Raw genomic sequence first — 20,920 nt, 5'->3', positions numbered from 1 at the left:
CGCTCTCATATAAGATCGCACACCACATATCCCTATAAATGTCCCTCTTCTCCCTCTCCTATAAGATCACACACCACATATCTATAAATGTCCCCGTCTCGCTCTCCTATAAGATCGCACACCACATATTCCTATAAATGTCCCTCTTCTCGCTCTCATATAAGATCGCACACCACATATGTCTATAAATGTCCCTCTTCTCGCTCTCATATAAGATCGCACACCACATATCTATAAATGTCCCTCTTCTCCCTCTCATATAAGATCGCACACCACATATCCCTATAAATGTCCCTCTTCTCACTCTCATATAAGATCGCACACCACATATCCCTATAAATGTCCCTCTTCTCGCTCTCATATAAGATCGCACACCACATATCTATAAATGTCCCCGTCTCGCTCTCCTATAAGATCGCACACCACATATGTCTATAAATGTCCCTCTTCTCGCTCTCATATAAGATCGCACACCACATATCCCTATAAATGTCCCTCTTCTCGCTCTCATATAAGATCGCACACCACATATCTATAAATGTCCCCGTCTCGCTCTCCTATAAGATCGCACACCACATATTCCTATAAATGTCCCTCTTCTCGCTCTCCTATAAGATCGCACACCACATATCCCTATAAATGTCCCTCTTCTCGCTCTCATATAAGATCGCACACCACATATCCCTATAAATGTCCCTCTTCTCCCTCTCCTATAAGATCACACACCACATATCCCTATAAATGTCCCTCTTCTCACTCTCATATAAGATCGCACACCACATATCCCTATAAATGTCCCTCTTCTCCCTCTCATATAAGATCGCACACCACATATCCCTATAAATGTCCCTCTTCTCCCTCTCATATAAGATCGCACACCACATATCCCTATAAATGTCCCTCTTCTCCCTCTCATATAAGATCGCACACCACATATCCCTATAAATGTCCCTCTTCTCGCTCTCATATAAGATCACACACCACATATGTCTATAAATGTCCCTCTTCTCGCTCTCATATAAGATCGCACACCACATATCCCTATAGATGTCTCTCTTCTCGCTCTCCTATAAGATCGCACACCACGTATCCCTATAAATGTCCCTCTTCTCGCTCTCATATAAGATCGCACACCGCATATCTATAAATGTCTGTCTTCTCGCTCTCATATAAGATCGCACACCACATATCTCTATAAATGTCCCTCTTCTCCCTCTCATATAAGATCGCACACCACATATCCCTTTAAATGTCCCTCTTCTCACTCTCATATAAGATCGCACACCACATATCTATAAATGTCCCCCGTCTCGCTCTCCTATAAGATCGCACACCACATATCTCTATAAATGTCCCTCTTCTCGCTCTCATATAAGATCGCACACCACATATCTCTATAAATGTCCCTCTTCTCACTCTCCTATAAGATCGCACACCACATATGTCTAAGAATGTCCCTCTTCTCGCTCTCATATAAGATCGCACACCACATATGTCTATAAATGTCCCTCTTCTCCCTCTCCTATAAGATCGCACACCACATATGTCTATAAATGTCCCTCTTCTCACTCTCATATAAGATCGCACACCACATATCCCTATAAATGTCCCTCTTCTCGCTCTCCTATAAGATCGCACACCACATATTCCTATAAATGTCCCTCTTCTCGCTCTCATATAAGATCGCACACCACATATTCCTATAAATGTCCCTCTTCTCGCTCTCATGTAAGATCGCACACCACATATCTATAAATGTCCCTCTTCTCACTCTCATATAAGATCGCACACCACATATTCCTATAAATGTCCCTCTTCTCGCTCTCATATAAGATCGCACACCACATATCTATAAATGTCCCTCTTCTCGCTCTCATATAAGATCGCACACCACATATCTATAAATGTCCCCGTCTCGCTCTCCTATAAGATCGCACACCACATATCTCTATAAATGTCCCTCTTCTCCCTCTCATATAAGATCGCACACCACATATCCCTATAAATGTCCCTCTTCTCGCTCTCATATAAGATCGCACACTGCATTTCTCTATAAATCTTAATATATAATCAATATGGCTGCCCCATATTCCCCATCTTGACCAATGACATTGTTTCCTAAATCCAACATGGCTGCCAGCCCATACGCCTGACGCTTTAAAACCAGATGAATCTCTGTAAACAGAAGGGTGTTTATTGGGCAGGAAATCCTCTACAAATATATTACGGAGGGAGACACCGGAGAGACAAAAGAGGCGGATGAATAATTCATGGCCTGTGAGGGGGCATTGTACCTAAAATAGTTCCCGCTGATACTTTAAATGATTATTTTCTTTCTCTTTAAAGCATCATTAATTCTGCCACATCCCCCACGACCATCGCTTCTCTTACACCAAAACACACAAGATAAAGGGAATGTTATTTAACCCAAATTTTGATCGACATCTGTTATGAGGAATAAATATAATGCCAGCCCGGTTGTCGGAGATTTGTTTAGTTTCCAGGAGGAGAAGGAAAAAACACAAAAAATAACCTCTGAAAAAAAACACAAAAAACCCTGCGGTGCGAATCGTCAGCAAACCAAAATCAACCACATGGAAGGAGGAAAATAAGACGGGATATTTTGAATATTGCTCGGTATGAGTCCAGCACAATATAGCGTTAGTGCAGCCATTGTAGCAAATCGTCATATGCAATCAGAAGCCAATTGTTAGTGGACTGTGTGCCGCGCATACTGTGCTCGATGGTCTGATGAGGTATTATGGACAAAATGCAAAGCGGCTGCCGAGATTACCAAGGGACTTTTTTAACTTAACATTAATGGGGACTTGGCTGGGTGTCCCGAGGGGTGACATCTTACTTTCCGCATTGTTACCCACGTAGACTTAATGTACCAATCTGTGCGCTGTGACCTCACTTCATTCTGAGCGGCAAATGTGGCGTATTGTGAAGAAAAGAACATGGAAGATATCTCCACTGGTCACTACACGGCTGCCTGGGTCACTTCATGGGTTTAGTACCCGGTGAATGAGGACCCTATAGACTGATCCACAGTAGAAGCACCATATAATGCTGCTGGGTATTACATCACACAGGCTCCTATCTGCTCATGGTGATCAGTAGGGTATCTCCTTGGACTTGGATATCTTCTATATTCTTCACAGGATTTTCCGGCCAATGTTAGGTGACACAAAGTCACTGCTTAATTCATACAGGGACTATGTCTAGTCCTAGGCCATAGTAAAGTTTCCTGGGTGCTAATGATCACATATAGAATCCATACTCATATCCAATTTACAATTCATACATGCCATTACTTATCCTGTATTATACTCCAGAGCTGCACTCACTATCCTGCTGGTGAGGTCACTGTGTACATACATTACTTATCCTTTACTGATCCTGAGTTATATCTTGTATTATACTCCAGAGCTGTACTCACTATTCTGCTGGTGAGGTCACTGTGTACATACATTACTGATCCTGTACTGATCCTGAGTTATATCTTGTATTATACTCCAGAGCTGTACTCACTATTCTGCTGGTGAGGTCACTGGGTACATACATTACATTACTTATCCTGTACTGATCCTGAGTTATATCCTGTACTATACTCCAGAGCTGTACTCACTATTCTGCTGGTGAGGTCACTGTATACATACATTACATTACTTATCCTGTACTGATCCTGAGTTATATCCTGTATTATACTCCAGAGCTGTACTCACTATTCTGCTGGTGAGATCACTGTGTACATACATTACATTACTTATCCTGTACTGATCCTGAGTTATATCCTGTATTATACTCCAGAGCTGCACTCACTATTCTGCTGGTGAGATCACTGTGTACATACATTACATTACTTATCCTGTACTGATCCTGAGTTATATCCTGTAAATCTTTTATTAGAAAAATATAAATCATAACAAAACATAAACCAGCACAACTTTGCCATAACGGAAAACAACAACATGAAATAACATAAACCCAAACTTTACATTTAAATAAAAGAACAAAAATCCTGCCTAACCGGCCAGCCCAGCTTTCCTACTAGGACTAGAAGTATTATAACTACACCTTTCATAGCCAAACAACACACTCATAAGAAACATAAAAATAGCACTATTTCGCTTTAACTCAAAACACCCAAACTCGGGAAAAATCATACATAGAAAACACAACAAGCACTCACACTGCACACCATGTTTTTTTTTTTTTTTTTTTTTTTTTTTTTTTTTATAATAATATTAATAATAATAATAATAACACTATACCACACTCACACATGCACACATATATATCCATATATTAACTACATTTAACCAAGAAACCAAAAATAAATAAATAAATTAATTAAATTCAACTCAAAATACCCAAACTCGGGAAAATATCTCAGAAAACACAATACACACATGCTTACACACATCTTTACTACATACTACATATATAAACCAAAGAAAATAAATCCACAACGGGATACTAAAGAAACATTACTACAAAAACAAAACTGGTTCGACTGCCATGTCTATCTCTACTATAAATACTATATACTTAAAAAACATACATTATACATACTATATACATAACTAACTATATACACTACTATGTACAATACTATACACAAACTATATACACCTATAAATAAATAGAAAACACACCTACAAATATAAAAGAACATTCTACACTAAACTGACCCTTCACCCACACCACCCGCCCTCCTGTACATGGGTCAGAGTTTTTTCCATACAGTTCATAGTCCTCAATGTCCAGTCCACAACTGACCCATGTCAGGTCCACCAAAAGAAAAGACCACCACCACCCACAAATATACCCTCCCAACCTAGAACTCCTCCCAACCAACTTAACCATTACCAGCTTTAACATACATAAGCAAACAATACAACTCACTTTAGGCCCAAGTTCGGTGCCTGTAAGCCCTTCATAACCTTAACATCTGAAAACAAAACAAAAAGCTATGGTGCCCATGCATTAGCCCACCACCTGGAAGAAGGATGGCAATCCTGATACATACAAGATGTATATTCTTTCCCTAACTGCACCCTACCTCTCACCCTACCATTATCCCTAAAGATAAACTGACCCTACTATCACCCTAACCCTGTCCCTGCATCACTGTCCCTAACAAAAACAAGGGTACTCTACCCAAAAGGTCTAGCTAGTACCTAGGGCACATCAAAAGAAAACCCTCTCCATAGGAGAGAAGCCCTACTGGTACCAAGACTGCCATACTCCAAAGACCTGATCTTCCCGAGGTCACCGGTGATGTTCCTACAGACCTCCACCTCGGAGAGGACTTTGCGCTGATTAGACACTAAACACCGTGCATTCCACGTGTAGTACCTAACCACTAAGCTGACTAAAAACAAAGTGCCCCGATCTCGGCCACCCAGGTTCCTGAATGCCCCATAAGCCCACTCTGGATAGGTAAGGCCGGCAAGTTGACTCCAGCAGATGGAAGCGCCCACCCGGTTGTAGACCCTTATATTAAAGGGACAATGAAGCAGGAAATGGTCCAAGCTTTCCAGCATGTCCCCGCACTCTTCTCGGGGACATCCCCGGTCATCAGATCTCCTGCACTTCAAATTGTCCCTCACATATAACTTCCCCTGAAAGCAGCGCCAGGCCAAGTCCCAAAACTTCTGGGGGATCCTTTTCATATTTAAGAGATACAACCCCACCCTCAGATCCCGACCTGGGCAGTCCCTGAGCGCCAGAGGCTTCTGGAAGTGGGTCAACAGAACCCGTTTGTCAAGGAACTGCCTTGACTGGGTCCTGATCTCCCACACTCCCAGACCCCACCGACGTATCGCCTTCAGAGTCGGGGTAGCATAAGCCGGAAGATGCCCATGGGGCGTACGGAGGTCCTTCACTTGCCCTCCTGTCTCCCATTCCTGGAAGAAAGGCCGAAACCATTCCCTGCAGGAGAGTACCCACGGAGGAGCCCTCTCTGACCAGAGGTTTGCAATGTTGGCTTTCAAGAAGGTGTTTGTTAAGAACACCACAGGGTTTACCATAGATAAACCCCCTAGTCTCCTTGTGCGGTACGTAACCTCTCTCTTGACTAGGTTCATCCTGTTCCCCCATAACAGTTGGAAAAACAGGCTGTAGATCCTAGTGTAGTAAGCCTCTGGCAAGATACATACACTGCCCAGATAGATAAACAAGGGGAGCAGGTACGATTTGATCAGGTGTACCCTTTCCCTGAGGGTCATAGACCAACCCTTCCACTGATCCACCCTATGAGTGGCATCCTGTAGCTTACCGTCCCAGTTTTTGGTGGGATAATCATCCTGGCCGAATGTGATGCCCAGAATTTTTGCTGAGTCTTGGGGCCCTGGGAGGGTGTCCGGGAGATCAAAAGTGGGATCTCCCCCTCCCAGCCAGAGACTTTCACACTTATCCCGGTTGATCTTAGACCCGGATGCCTCCGAGTAGCGTTCCACCTCCGACATCACCACATCGACCTCCTCTCTCGAGGACACGAAAATGGTGACATCATCAGCGTACGCCACCACTCTCTGGGCGACATCCAGCTCTGCCAGACTCATCCCGACTCCCGCCAACGGCTCACAATCTACCCTCCGGACGAAGGGATCGATTGCGAACACGTATAAAAGCGGGCTCAAAGGACAACCCTGACGGACTCCAGACCCCACCTCAAAAGAGCGGCCAGACCAACCGTTCACCAGCGGGAAACTCTCTGCCCCTGCATATAAGGTCTTAAGCCAATTAATAAAAGCACACGGTAAGCCATATCTCAGGAGGACAGACCAGAGGTACTCGTGGTTCACCCGATCAAATGCTTTGGCCTGATCCAGGGACAGCAAGTACCCCTTCCAGAGACCTGCACTACTCCGCTCCACTGCCTCCCGGACACCGAGAACAGCACTTAAGGTGCTTCGGCCTGGAACAGAGCAGTGCTGGGCCCCCGAAAGGAGCCGGGGTGCAAACTTCACCAGCCGATTAAACAGTATCTTGGCCAGAAGCTTCCTGTCCGTATTGAGAAGAGCTATGGGCCTCCAATTCTCAATACGGCTGGGATCTTTACCCTTTGAGAGAAGAATCAGGGCTGACCTCCTCATTGACTTCGGCAGAGTGCCCGAGGAGAGACACTCATTGAATACCTCAGTCAAGAGGGGAGCTAAAGACTCCTTAAAGGTCTTGTACCACTCGGATGTTAAGCCATCCGGACCTGGTGACTTCTTGGGGGCGAGCCCCTCGATCGCCAGTCTCACTTCCTCTTCCCTGATTTTTTCTGCCAAAACATCAAGAGAGGGGTCTACCCCTGGCTCAGGAATGGTTTCAGCCAGGAAAGCCGACATCCCGTCTCGATCTAGATCCTTCCTTCCCAAGAGGTGTGAGTAGAAGGATCTGACGACCTCCAAGATCCCTGATCTGGACCGATTCAGAGATCCCGTACTATCAATCAGTCCTGAAATGACTTTACTACTCACTGACATCTTACAGTTTCTGTAAGGGTCGGGCGAGCGGTACTTCCCGAAATCCCTCTCAAAAACCAAAGATGCGTGCCTATCGTACTGACACCTCATCAGCAAGGACTTCACTCTGGAGATATCCTCCCGGCTACCTCCAGTCGAGACGAGAAGCTCGAGTTTCCTCCTCAGTCCCTGATACAGGCGATACCTATTCAGGGACCTGAGGCTCGAGAGCTGGCGGAAGAACCCCGCAACCCGCTTCTTGAACATCTCCCACCACTCTGACTTACTGCTACAAAGGTCCAGTAAAGGTACCTGACTCTGAAGAAAATCCTCAAAGGACTGTCTTACCTCCGCTTCCTCCAGGAGGGCCGAATTCAGCTTCCAATAACCTTTACCCATCCGAGGGGTCTCTGAAACATTCAGGGAAAACAAAATCATACAGTGATCGGAGAACTCCACCTCAACCACGGACACTGCAGAAGAGACAGCTTCCTCCTTCAAATAAAACCTGTCTATTCTAGACCTGCAGCTACCTCGATGATAGGTGAAACCCGCGTGGCCTGAGGGGCTCCGGATGTGGGCGTCCTCTAGGCGAGCTTCCCTAACTATACTATTGAGAGCTATGCTATCATAAGCCAACCGATCATTGGAGCCTCTCCTATCTTGGGATCTCGTGACAGTATTGAAATCCCCTCCAAAGATCACCTGTCTGCTTGTAAAAAGAAAGGGCTTAATCCTCATAAAGAGATCTTTTCGTCCCCACTTGGTTTGTGGGGCGTAGATGTTAATGAGCCGGAGCTCTTGCCCCTTCATGAGGACATCTAAGATCAGGCACCTCCCCATTTCTAACTCAATAACCCGTCTGCATTCAACAGGAGCGGTAAAAAGGACCGCCACCCCACTATACGGCTCAGCCGCAAGAGACCAGTGGGAGGGCCCGCGCCTCCACTCTCTCCTGGCTTTTACCAGAGAGGCAAGATCTGACAACCTGGTCTCCTGCAGATACAAAATATCGGCTTCAACACGGCCGAGAAAATCAAAGGCTGCGAATCTAGCCGTATCAGACTTTATGCTGGCACAGTTAATAGATGCCAGCGTCAATGGGGTGAGTGCCGCCATCATGGGTGATTGAGTTAGATAGCCCTAACCCCCTCATTTCTGTTTTTTCTTTACCCCCTCATCCCCGGAAGAGGAGGCTTCTTTCTCTTTAAACCTTTTTTTGGACTCAGACTGGTCCATTTTTAAATCGCCATCTCCGCCTGGCTCTGGTTTGGCCCCATCCCCTGAGGAAATTGCCCCATGTGGACAGGGCCCAGTTCCCCCTGGAGGCTCCCCCACTTCAGGCACCCCATCCTTGACCCCCCCCTCCATGGAGGGGGAGGAGATGTCTTCAAGGACAGAGTACCGGTTAGACAGATCAATCAGAGGGGGGGCAGGTAAGCTTCCGCTTGGGACCTGGTCCATAGCACGGGGACTAGAGGGCTCCGTGCCCTTCTTTTTTGGCCTCTCTTCACCCTCCTCATCCACACTTTCACAGTGGGAGGAATCGGAAAGATCGGCCTTGCTGCCCTCTTCTTTACAGATTCTCCCCATTTCCTCATCCAGCACATTCTCCTCCAGGGCCTCAGCAGTTTCAGGACTAACCTCTGGAGCAGGGCCAGAAGCTACCCCTGCCACATGGGAACTCTCCAGTTCCCTGCTCCTTCTGCGATTAGCCTCCCGCCTCAGCTTGGCGGGACTTTTCCTCTTCACTGACCCTGTTGCACCTTCACCCGCACTCGTGCCCTCCCCAGCTGAGGCAGCATTACTGCTCTCCCCAGCCAAGGTGACCGTCGCACGGGCAAAGGCGCTAGGACAACGGCTGAAAGGGTGTCCTAAGACACCACACAGATGACACCTGATCTGCCTACAGGATGCGGCAAGATGACCTACCCCACCACACAGAGCACAGACCTGCACAGTACAGGCTGCGCTAAAGTGAGTGGGGCTGCCGCACCTGTGACAGACCTTGGGCTGCCCCTGGTAGAAAATTTGGATTCTGTCTCTTCCTAGAAAAGCAGCTGATGGGATGTGGGCAACAGTGCTCCCCGAACGCTTCAGTTTGACGGAAAACGTCCAGGCCCCAGACCAGATCCCATGTTCGTCATAGTTCTTTTTTGGCATGTCCGTCACATCACCATATCGGCTGAGCCAGGTCATGATATCATAGCAAGATAGTGACTCGTTACGTGTCAAAACGGTCACTTTCTTGGCCAAATTCTGACGGGATATCGCCTTTACGGCAAAATCCCGCCAGCCGGGCTCGTTTTTCACCACCTCATAGTTCGACCAGAAGAGTTCAAGACCCTCCGGCCGAACAAAGCTGATGTCAAACTCAGAAGTAGCGTAGGGGTGGATCAGGGCAAAGATGTCACTTGCCCTGAATTCCATTTGGAGGAGGAGCTCAACCACCTTACCCCGTGGCGGACATGCATCTTCGCCCCTCCACACTAAACGGACCACATTCCTACGGCCACTTTCCTGCCCGGATGTCGGGAGGGACCAGACCACCTCCCCATTATGTTCTCGGAATGCGCCTAAGCCATGTCTTTCTATCCAAAAAGACAGGTCAACCTCACCCCTCCCCTCTACATGGATTGACCTGTCTCCCCTACGTAGAGCCTCCAGTAGGCGCTGTTGCAAGTGACCACCAGAGCCAGACGGAGATGGGGATCCCCCGGCAGTGACGCTGGCATAGCTTCTGGGAGAAGCAGCCACTACCGGGGGGGCAGTCGAACCAGAACCTGATCCAGACCCCAAACCAGCACCCTTATTCTTAACAGAGGTGTCTGCCACCAATCCTCTCTCTGGCATTCCACTACCACCCCTCTCTTGCGCTCCACTACCACCCCTTTCTTGCGCTCCACTTTCACCCCTCTCTTGCGCACCACTACCACCCCTCTCTTGCACTCCACTTGCACCCCTCTCTTGCACTCCACTTGCACCCCTCTCTTGCACTCCACTTGCACCCCTCTCTTGCACTCCACTTGCACCCCTCTCTTGCACCCCACAAGTTCCCCCCTCATCCACACTGCTACCACAACTCCTCCCATGCACACTATAACTCACATTCTGCACATTACCATTTTTAGTCACATTCTCTCTCTCTCTCACTTTCACTCTTGCCTACACTGTCCCTTGATGTATTAGAGGCCGGGCTGGCTTGGTCTATTGCTCCGTGCACAAGGGTTGCTGGCTTAAGGATCAGCGCTGCACAGCTCCTCCGTTCAGTCTTCTGGGGCATGGACACAGGCCCCGCCCCCTCGCACAGCGCCATAGATTTTGGCGGGAGCTGTCCCACCGGATGCACTCCCGCCCCGCTTACTGCAGCTGACGGGCGCAGAACCTCCCCCTTCACAGGGGAGAGTCCCGACGCGCCAGAACTGGTACCAACTGTGTAACCTAGGGGACCGCCCCCTGAACCAACAAGGTCCGGCACCCGGACACTCCCCCCCCTCACAGGGGAGTGCCCCGCAGTGCCAGGACCTATACTGCCAGCTTCAATCGGGGGACCGCCCCCCAAATTGGTAAATCTGCCGCTATTTTCTGGTGCCTGGACACCCTCCCCCCTCACAGGAGGGTGCCCTTTTTTTTCTATAGCACCCGCGGCCATTTTGGGTGCACTACTGTATCCCCCATGCTGGCCCCGCTCCACTACAGAAACGGGGTCTGGCAGATTGGGGGACCCAGCACCCTGAACCGACTTTTCAGCCGACCCAGGCTGCTGGAAGGGAGCAAAGACAAACTTCACTGCCTGTGTCTTCTTCCTCTTCTTGCCCTTCGCTTTTTTCTTCTCCTCTGGGCCCAAATCATCCCCGAAAGAAAAATTTTCTAGACGAGTGGGGGACTCCTGCATAACAATTGCCCGCAGGAGACCCCCATCTGCCAAGCCGCTGCAATCACTACAGTCACTGCCATCCTCATCCTCCTCACTGGAGGGAGGTAAGGCCACCTGAGCCGGGTTTATGTGATCTTCACTGAGGGTAAGTGGGGGGTCTGGGGTAACAGTGGTGGTACAAACAGAACCCGTGTCCATATCCCCCTCACTCACATCCCCCTCCTCACCTTCCTCCATCTCCTCCTCCTCCTCACTCTCATCTTGGTGACTTTCTTTTTCTGCACCTCTGGAGACCCCCTTTTTGGGGAACCTCTCTTCATTTAGAATCTTCTCACTGAAGAAGCCGGCTCCAGCCACAATGTCCGCTCTCAGCTGCACAATCTCCTCCACCTCTTTCTTTAGTGCTCTCACCTTTGCAGTGAACGCTGCTCTCTTGCCCTTGGCTGCTGTATCCGCCTGGTAAGTTGCAAACTTTATATCTTCTCTTAGACCTCGTAGCTGTTTCCCAAGCTGTTCATATTGGGCCATCTTTGCCTGGATTCTTGAACCAAAAGTCTCCAGGGATTCCCTTGGCCCCTTGACCCCCCATTGCTGGGGTTCTGAGGAGCCTGAGGTAGAAGCCTTCACTCCACTCCTCTGCCTGGATGAGCTTCTTTTCCCAGAGGAACTTTTGCTGGAAGCCTTGCAGCTCCCAGCTGGGGATGGGGGAGGGGGCCCCACATGGCGATGGGCCCTGGTGGATCGTCTCACCCCATCCTGGCTGCTGGCCGTCGCATTTTCCTTTGCACCCCCCGCCGGCCGGGTACGGGGAGTGCAAGATGAAGCCTCCTGGGGCTCCATAGCTGGAAAACCCTCTACCCAGGTGTCTGCCACACACCTGGGGAGGGGCGGATGGAAATCACTGCTTCACTGGAAGAGTCTGGAAGTAACAGGAGCTCAGACACACCCAACCTCTCTCCAGAGCTGTACTCACTATTCTGCTGGTGAGGTCACTGTGTATATACATTACATTACTTATCCTGTACTGATCCTGAGTTATATCCTGTATTATACTCCAGAGCTGCACTCACTATTCTGCTGGTGAGGTCACTGTGTATATACATTACATTACTTATCCTGTACTGATCCTGAGTTATATCCTGTATTATACTCCAGAGCTGTACTCACTATTCTGCTGGTGAGGTCACTGTGTACATACATTATATTACTTATCCTGTACTGATCCTGAGTTATATCCTGTATTATACTCCAGAGCTGTACTCACTATTCTGCTGGTGAGGTCACTGTGTACATACATTACATTACTTATCCTGTACTGATCCTGAGTTATATCCTGTATTATACTCCAGAGCTGCACTCACTATTCTGCTGGTGAGATCACTGTGTACATACATTACATTACTTATCCTGTACTGATCCTGAGTTATATCCTGTATTATACTCCAGAGCTGCACTCACTATTCTGCTGGTGAGATCACTGTGTACATACATTACTGATCCTGAGTTATATCCTGTATTATACTCCAGAGCTGCACTCACTATTCTGCTGGTGAGATCACTGTGTACATACATTACTGATCCTGAGTTATATCCTGTATTATACTTTCTGATCATAGAGATCTGTCCGGTAACGCTGGTGTGCGGCCTCCTGGCCTGTTACGTGTTTGTTCGGCTCAGTTTTGGCGCAGTTCATGTTCCAGTGATGTGTTTGTCGCTTTTTATTAGTTTTCTCCTTCTCATCAGTAATTGATGAAACGCTTGTGTAATTGTGTACGGCGTGTAATGGCCGCTCGCCCTCTCACCGCCCACATCAATTAGGAGAGACAGGTCACAATATGACATCTTGTGCCCGGAGAACGGAGGAGGCGCGAGGTGTCACTTATCTGATACAATTACCTCCAGTGTCATTACCGGGGGCCGCTCCCCCCCCCCCGCTCCCTGCCCGTCTTCATCTGTGCGGCTGATACATTGTTACAGCTCCCACTAATGACTTTCCTATTTATTGTTGTTGTAATAGTCCGTTGTAACGCTGCGCCATGGCGGACGGGTCATGTGACAGGTTTATACCTCACAGCTCTGTCATTAGGAAAACCACAATTGCAGGAGAGCTGTGTACTTACACCTAGCCCGGGGGCGGCACGTGACGGCGGAGGAGTGAGCACACTAGGGCGGCGCGCTCTGGTCATAAAGAGACCAGATCATAAACAAATATAATTAGTGGTTGTGTAATAATCATATTAGGGGTTCCTGGGAAAGCTGTGTGGGGACCGATATGACTGTGTCCACAACTCTCACACAGCTTTCCCAGACTATCTCAGAATGTTGAACGCTCTTTAGTTATGTAGATATACAGGAGTCAGGGATCTGCCATTCTGGACTCTGGGAAAGCTGGGTCATAAGTGATGCCTGAGGCAGGAAAGTTGTAGCTGCAGACATCAGATGTTTAGAGGACAGGCGGGTGGGGACCTTGGGGTGTCAGGACAGGGTCTGTGCTCAGTGTCTTCTCTGACATGTTTCACCTCCCAGCACAGTTATGTATGTGAACCCCCGGGGTATTTCTATCAGATATAGTGTGTGGCGTCTTTCTGGCCTCCCCGCACCCAGCTTAGTGTTACCCAACATGTCCCATTGTCTGTGCAGATGTTTGAGCTCCGTACGTTGCAGGGTTATGTCTCCACATGTCATGTGTCCTCTCTGCTCAGCGTCTGATCCGTCCTCCATTGTTCTTCCCACAGGTGATAACTACCCCGTGCAGTTCATTCCATCCTCAATGGCAGCCGCCGCCGCCTCTGGACTCAGCCCATTACAGCTCCAGGTACGTGAGACCTCAGGGGACACTTGTTACAGCTCCCCCTACTGTCCTGCCGGTGCACTGCTTACTGTATGTAGGGGGTCAGTGATTACTGTATGTAGGGGTCAGTGATTACTGTATGTAGAGGGTCAGTGATTACTGTATGTAGGGGGTCAGTGATTACTGTATGTAGGGGGTCAGTGATTACTGTATGTAGGGGTCAGTGATTACTGTATGTAGGGGTCAGTGATTACTGTATGTAGAGGTCAGTGATTACTGTATGTAGGGGGTCAGTGATTACTGTATGTAGGGGTCAGTGATTACTGTATGTAGGGGTCAGTGATTACTGTATGTAGGGGTCAGTGATTACTGTATGTAGGGGTCAGTGATTACTGTATGTAGGGGTCAGTGATTACTGTATGTAGGGGTCAGTGATTACTGTATGTAGGGGTCAGTGATTACTGTATGTAGGGGTCAGTGATTACTGTATGTAGGGGTCAGTGATTACTGTATGTAGGGGTCAGTGATTACTGTATGTAGGGGTCAGTGATTACTGTATGTAGGGGTCAGTGATTACTGTATGTAGAGGTCAGTGATTACTGTATGTAGGGGTCAGTGATTACTGTATGTAGAGGTCAGTGATTACTGTATGTAGGGGTCAGTGATTACTGTATGTAGAGGTCAGTGATTACTGTATGTAGGGGTCAGTGATTACTGTATGTAGAGGTCAGTGATTACTGTATGTAGAGGTCAGTGATTACTGTATGTAGGGGTCAGTGATTACTGTATGTAGGGGTCAGTGATTACTGTATGTAGGGGTCAGTGATTACTGTATGTAGGGGTCAGTGATTACTGTATGTAGGGGTCAGTGATTACTGTATGTAGGGGTCAGTGATTACTGTATGTAGAGGTCAGTGATTACTGTATGTAGAGGTCAGTGATTACTGTATGTAGGGGTCAGTGATTACTGTATGTAGGGGTCAGTGATTACTGTATGTAGGGGTCAGTGATTACTGTATGTAGGGGTCAGTGATTACTGTATGTAGGGGTCAGTGATTACTGTATGTAGGGGGTCAGTGATTACTGTATGTAGGGGTCAGTGATTACTGTATGTAGGGGTCAGTGATTACTGTATGTAGGGGTCAGTGATTACTGTATGTAGGGGTCAGTGATTACTGTATGTAGGGGTCAGTGATTACTGTATGTAGGGGTCAGTGATTACTGTATGTAGGGGTCAGTGATTACTGTATGTAGGGGTCAGTGATTACTGTATGTAGGGGTCAGTGATTACTGTATGTAGGGGTCAGTGATTACTGTATGTAGGGGTCAGTGATTACTGTATGTAGGGGTCAGTGATTACTGTATGTAGGGGTCAGTGATTACTGTATGTAGGGGTCAGTGATTACTGTATGTAGGGGGTCAGTGATTACTGTATGTAGGGGTCAGTGATTACTGTATGTAGGGGTCAGTGATTACTGTATGTAGGGGTCAGTGATTACTGTATGTAGGGGTCAGTGATTACTGTATGTAGGGGTCAGTGATTACTGTATGTAGGGGGTCAGTGATTACTGTATGTAGGGGTCAGTGATTACTGTATGTAGGGGTCAGTGATTACTGTATGTAGGGGTCAGTGATTACTGTATGTAGGGGTCAGTGATTACTGTATGTAGGGGTCAGTGATTACTGTATGTAGGGGTCAGTGATTACTGTATGTAGGGGTCAGTGATTACTGTATGTAGGGGTCAGTGATTACTGTATGTAGGGGTCAGTGATTACTGTATGTAGGGGTCAGTGATTACTGTATGTAGGGGTCAGTGATTACTGTATGTAGGGGTCAGTGATTACTGTATGTAGGGGTCAGTGATTACTGTATGTAGGGGTCAGTGATTACTGTATGTAGGGGTCAGTGATTACTGTATGTAGGGGTCAGTGATTACTGTATGTAGGGGTCAGTGATTACTGTATGTAGGGGTCAGTGATTACTGTATGTAGGGGTCAGTGATTACTGTATGTAGGGGTCAGTGATTACTGTATGTAGGGGTCAGTGATTACTGTATGTAGGGGTCAGTGATTACTGTATGTAGGGGTCAGTGATTACTGTATGTAGGGGTCAGTGATTACTGTATGTAGGGGTCAGTGATTACTGTATGTAGGGGTCAGTGATTATATGTAGAGGTCAGTGATTACTGTATGTAGGGGGTCAGTGATTACTGTATGTAGGGGGTCAGTGATTACTGTATGTAGGGGGTCAGTGATTACTGTATGTAGGGGTCAGTGATTACTGTATGTAGGGGTCAGTGATTACTGTATGTAGGGGTCAGTGATTACTGTATGTAGGGGTCAGTGATTACTGTATGTAGGGGTCAGTGATTACTGTATGTAGGGGGTCAGTGATTACTGTATGTAGGGGGTCAGTGATTACTGTATGTAGGGGTCAGTGATTACTGTATGTAGGGGGTCAGTGATTACTGTATGTAGGGGTCAGTGATTACTGTATGTAGGGGTCAGTGATTACTGTATGTAGAGGTCAGTGATTACTGTATGTAGGGTTAGTAGGTCAGTGATTACTGTATGTAGGGGTCAGTGATTACTGTATGTAGGGGGTCAGTGATTACTGTATGTAGAGGTCAGTGATTACTGTATGTAGAGGGTCAGTGATTACTGTATGTAGGGGTCAGTGATTACTGTATGTAGAGGTCAGTGATTACTGTATGTAGGGGTCAGTGATTACTGTATGTAGGGGTCAGTGATTACTGTATGTAGGGGTCAGTGATTACTGTATGTAGGGGTCAGTGATTACTGTATGTAGGGGTCAGTGATTACTGTATGTAGGGGTCAGTGATTACTGTATGTAGAGGTCAGTGATTACTGTATGTAGGGGTCAGTGATTACTGTATGTAGGGGTCAGTGATTACTGTATGTAGGGGTCAGTGATTACTGTATGTAGGGGTCAGTGATTACTGTATGTAGGGGTCAGTGATTACTGTATGTAGAGGTCAGTGATTACTGTATGTAGGGGTCAGTGATTACTGTATGTAGGGGGTCAGTGATTACTGTATGTAGGGGTCAGTGATTACTGTATGTAGGGGTCAGTGATTACTGTATGTAGGGGTCAGTGATTACTGTATGTAGGGGTCAGTGATTACTGTATGTAGGGTCAGTGATTACTGTATGTAGGGGTCAGTGATTACTGTATGTAGGGGTCAGTGATTACTGTATGTAGAGGTCAGTGATTACTGTATGTAGAGGTCAGTGATTACTGTATGTAGGGAGTCAGTGATTACTGTATGTAGGGGTCAGTGATTACTGTATGTAGAGGTCAGTGATTACTGTATGTAGGGGTCAGTGATTACTGTATGTAGGGGTCAGTGATTACTGTATGTAGGGGTCAGTGATTACTGTATGTAGGGGGTCAGTGATTACTGTATGTAGGGGTCAGTGATTACTGTATGTAGAGGTCAGTGATTACTGTATGTAGGGGTCAGTGATTACTGTATGTAGAGGTCAGTGATTACTGTATGTAGAAGGGTCAGTGATTACTGTATGTAGAGGTCAGTGATTACTGTATGTAGGGGTCAGTGATTACTGTATGTAGGGGTCAGTGATTACTGTATGTAGGGGTCAGTGATTACTGTATGTAGGGGTCAGTGATTACTGTATGTAGGGGTCAGTGATTACTGTATGTAGGGGTCAGTGATTACTGTATGTAGAGGTCAGTGATTACTGTATGTAGGGGTCAGTGATTACTGTATGTAGGGGTCAGTGATTACTGTATGTAGGGGGTCAGTGATTACTGTATGTAGGGGTCAGTGATTACTGTATGTAGGGGTCAGTGATTACTGTATGTAGGGGTCAGTGATTACTGTATGTAGGGGTCAGTGATTACTGTATGTAGGGGTCAGTGATTACTGTATGTAGGGGTCAGTGATTACTGTATGTAGGGGTCAGTGATTACTGTATGTAGGGGTCAGTGATTACTGTATGTAGGGGTCAGTGATTACTGTATGTAGGGGTCAGTGATTACTGTATGTAGGGGTCAGTGATTACTGTATGTAGGGGTCAGTGATTACTGTATGTAGGGGGTCAGTGATTACTGTATGTAGGGGTCAGTGATTACTGTATGTAGGGGGTCAGTGATTACTGTATGTAGGGGTCAGTGATTACTGTATGTAGGGGTCAGTGATTACTGTATGTAGGGGTCAGTGATTACTGTATGTAGGGGTCAGTGATTACTGTATGTAGGGGTCAGTGATTACTGTATGTAGGGGGTCAGTGATTACTGTATGTAGGGGGTCAGTGATTACTGTATGTAGGGGTCAGTGATTACTGTATGTAGGGGGTCAGTGATTACTGTATGTAGGGGGTCAGTGATTACTGTATGTAGGGGGTCAGTGATTACTGTATGTAGGGGGTCAGTGATTACTGTATGTAGGGGTCAGTGATTACTGTATGTAGGGGTCAGTGATTACTGTATGTAGGGGGTCAGTGATTACTGTATGTAGGGGTCAGTGATTACTGTATGTAGGGGTCAGTGATTACTGTATGTAGGGGGTCAGTGATTACTGTATGTAGGGGTCAGTGATTACTGTATGTAGGGGTCAGTGATTACTGTATGTAGGGGTCAGTGATTACTGTATGTAGGGGGTCAGTGATTACTGTATGTAGGGGTCAGTGATTACTGTATGTAGGGGGTCAGTGATTACTGTATGTAGGGGTCAGTGATTACTGTATGTAGGGGTCAGTGATTACTGTATGTAGGGGTCAGTGATTACTGTATGTAGGGGTCAGTGATTACTGTATGTAGGGGTCAGTGATTACTGTATGTAGGGGTCAGTGATTACTGTATGTAGGGGTCAGTGATTACTGTATGTAGGGGTCAGTGATTACTGTATGTAGAGGTCAGTGATTACTGTATGTAGAGGTCAGTGATTACTGTATGTAGAGGTCAGTGATTACTGTATGTAGGGGTCAGTGATTACTGTATGTAGAGGGTCAGTGATTACTGTATGTAGGGGTCAGTGATTACTGTATGTAGGGGTCAGTGATTACTGTATGTAGGGGTCAGTGATTACTGTATGTAGGGGTCAGTGATTACTGTATGTAGAGGTCAGTGATTACTGTATGTAGAGGTCAGTGATTACTGTATGTAGGGGTCAGTGATTACTGTATGTAGAGGTCAGTGATTACTGTATGTAGAGGTCAGTGATTACTGTATGTAGGGGTCAGTGATTACTGTATGTAGGGGTCAGTGATTACTGTATGTAGGGGTCAGTGATTACTGTATGTAGGGGTCAGTGATTACTGTATGTAGAGGGTCAGTGATTACTGTATGTAGAGGTCAGTGATTACTGTATGTAGAGGTCAGTGATTACTGTATGTAGGGGTCAGTGATTACTGTATGTAGGGGTCAGTGATTACTGTATGTAGGGGTCAGTGATTACTGTATGTAGAGGTCAGTGATTACTGTATGTAGAGGTCAGTGATTACTGTATGTAGGGGTCAGTGATTACTGTATGTAGGGGTCAGTGATTACTGTATGTAGAGGTCAGTGATTACTGTATGTAGGGGTCAGTGATTACTGTATGTAGAGGGTCAGTGATTACTGTATGTAGGGGTCAGTGATTACTGTATGTAGAGGTCAGTGATTACTGTATGTAGAGGTCAGTGATTACTGTATGTAGGGGTCAGTGATTACTGTATGTAGGGGGTCAGTGATTACTGTATGTAGGGGTCAGTGATTACTGTATGTAGGGGTCAGTGATTACTGTATGTAGGGGTCAGTGATTACTGTATGTAGGGGTCAGTGATTACTGTATGTAGGGGTCAGTGATTACTGTATGTAGAGGTCAGTGATTACTGTATGTAGGGGTCAGTGATTACTGTATGTAGGGGTCAGTGATTACTGTATGTAGGGGTCAGTGATTACTGTATGTAGGGGTCAGTGATTACTGTATGTAGGGGTCAGTGATTACTGTATGTAGAGGTCAGTGATTACTGTATGTAGGGGTCAGTGATTACTGTATGTAGGGGTCAGTGATTACTGTATGTAGGGGTCAGTGATTACTGTATGTAGGGGTCAGTGATTACTGTATGTAGGGGTCAGTGATTACTGTATGTAGGGGTCAGTGATTACTGTATGTAGGGGTCAGTGATTACTGTATGTAGGGGTCAGTGATTACTGTATGTAGGGGTCAGTGATTACTGTATGTAGGGGTCAGTGATTACTGTATGTAGGGGTCAGTGATTACTGTATGTAGGGGTCAGTGATTACTGTATGTAGGGGTCAGTGATTACTGTATGTAGGGGTCAGTGATTACTGTATGTAGGGGTCAGTGATTACTGTATGTAGGGGTCAGTGATTACTGTATGTAGGGGTCAGTGATTACTGTATGTAGGGGTCAGTGATTACTGTATGTAGAGGTCAGTGATTACTGTATGTAGAGGTCAGTGATTACTGTATGTAGAGGTCAGTGATTACTGTATGTAGGGGTCAGTGATTACTGTATGTAGAGGTCAGTGATTACTGTATGTAGGGGTCAGTGATTACTGTATGTAGAGGTCAGTGATTACTGTATGTAGAGGTCAGTGATTACTGTATGTAGGGGTCAGTGATTACTGTATGTAGAGGTCAGTGATTACTGTATGTAGGGGTCAGTGATTACTGTATGTAGGGGGTCAGTGATTACTGTATGTAGGGGTCAGTGATTACTGTATGTAGAGGGTCAGTGATTACTGTATGTAGGGGTCAGTGATTACTGTATGTAGGGGTCTGATGTATCTAAGCCTATA

The 20,920-nt window shown here is 46.6% G+C and overlaps 1 protein-coding gene across 1 annotated transcript in view; it reads left to right on the top strand.

The window, feature by feature from the left end:
• Positions 1-20,920, top strand: part of LOC130331910 (transcription factor Sox-6-like) — a gene marked incomplete in the record, with an annotated part of 403,713 nt that overhangs the window by 339,287 nt on the left and 43,506 nt on the right. Inside the window, 1 exon segment of the mRNA XM_056553725.1 lies at positions 14,076-14,155. Within this exon segment, the coding sequence (XP_056409700.1) occupies positions 14,076-14,155 (80 nt within the window).

This window comes from Hyla sarda, unplaced genomic scaffold (genome assembly GCF_029499605.1).
Source record: "Hyla sarda isolate aHylSar1 unplaced genomic scaffold, aHylSar1.hap1 scaffold_36, whole genome shotgun sequence".
Classification (NCBI taxonomy): Eukaryota; Metazoa; Chordata; class Amphibia; order Anura; family Hylidae; genus Hyla; species Hyla sarda.
This window is presented reverse-complemented; position numbering and strand designations above follow the sequence as displayed.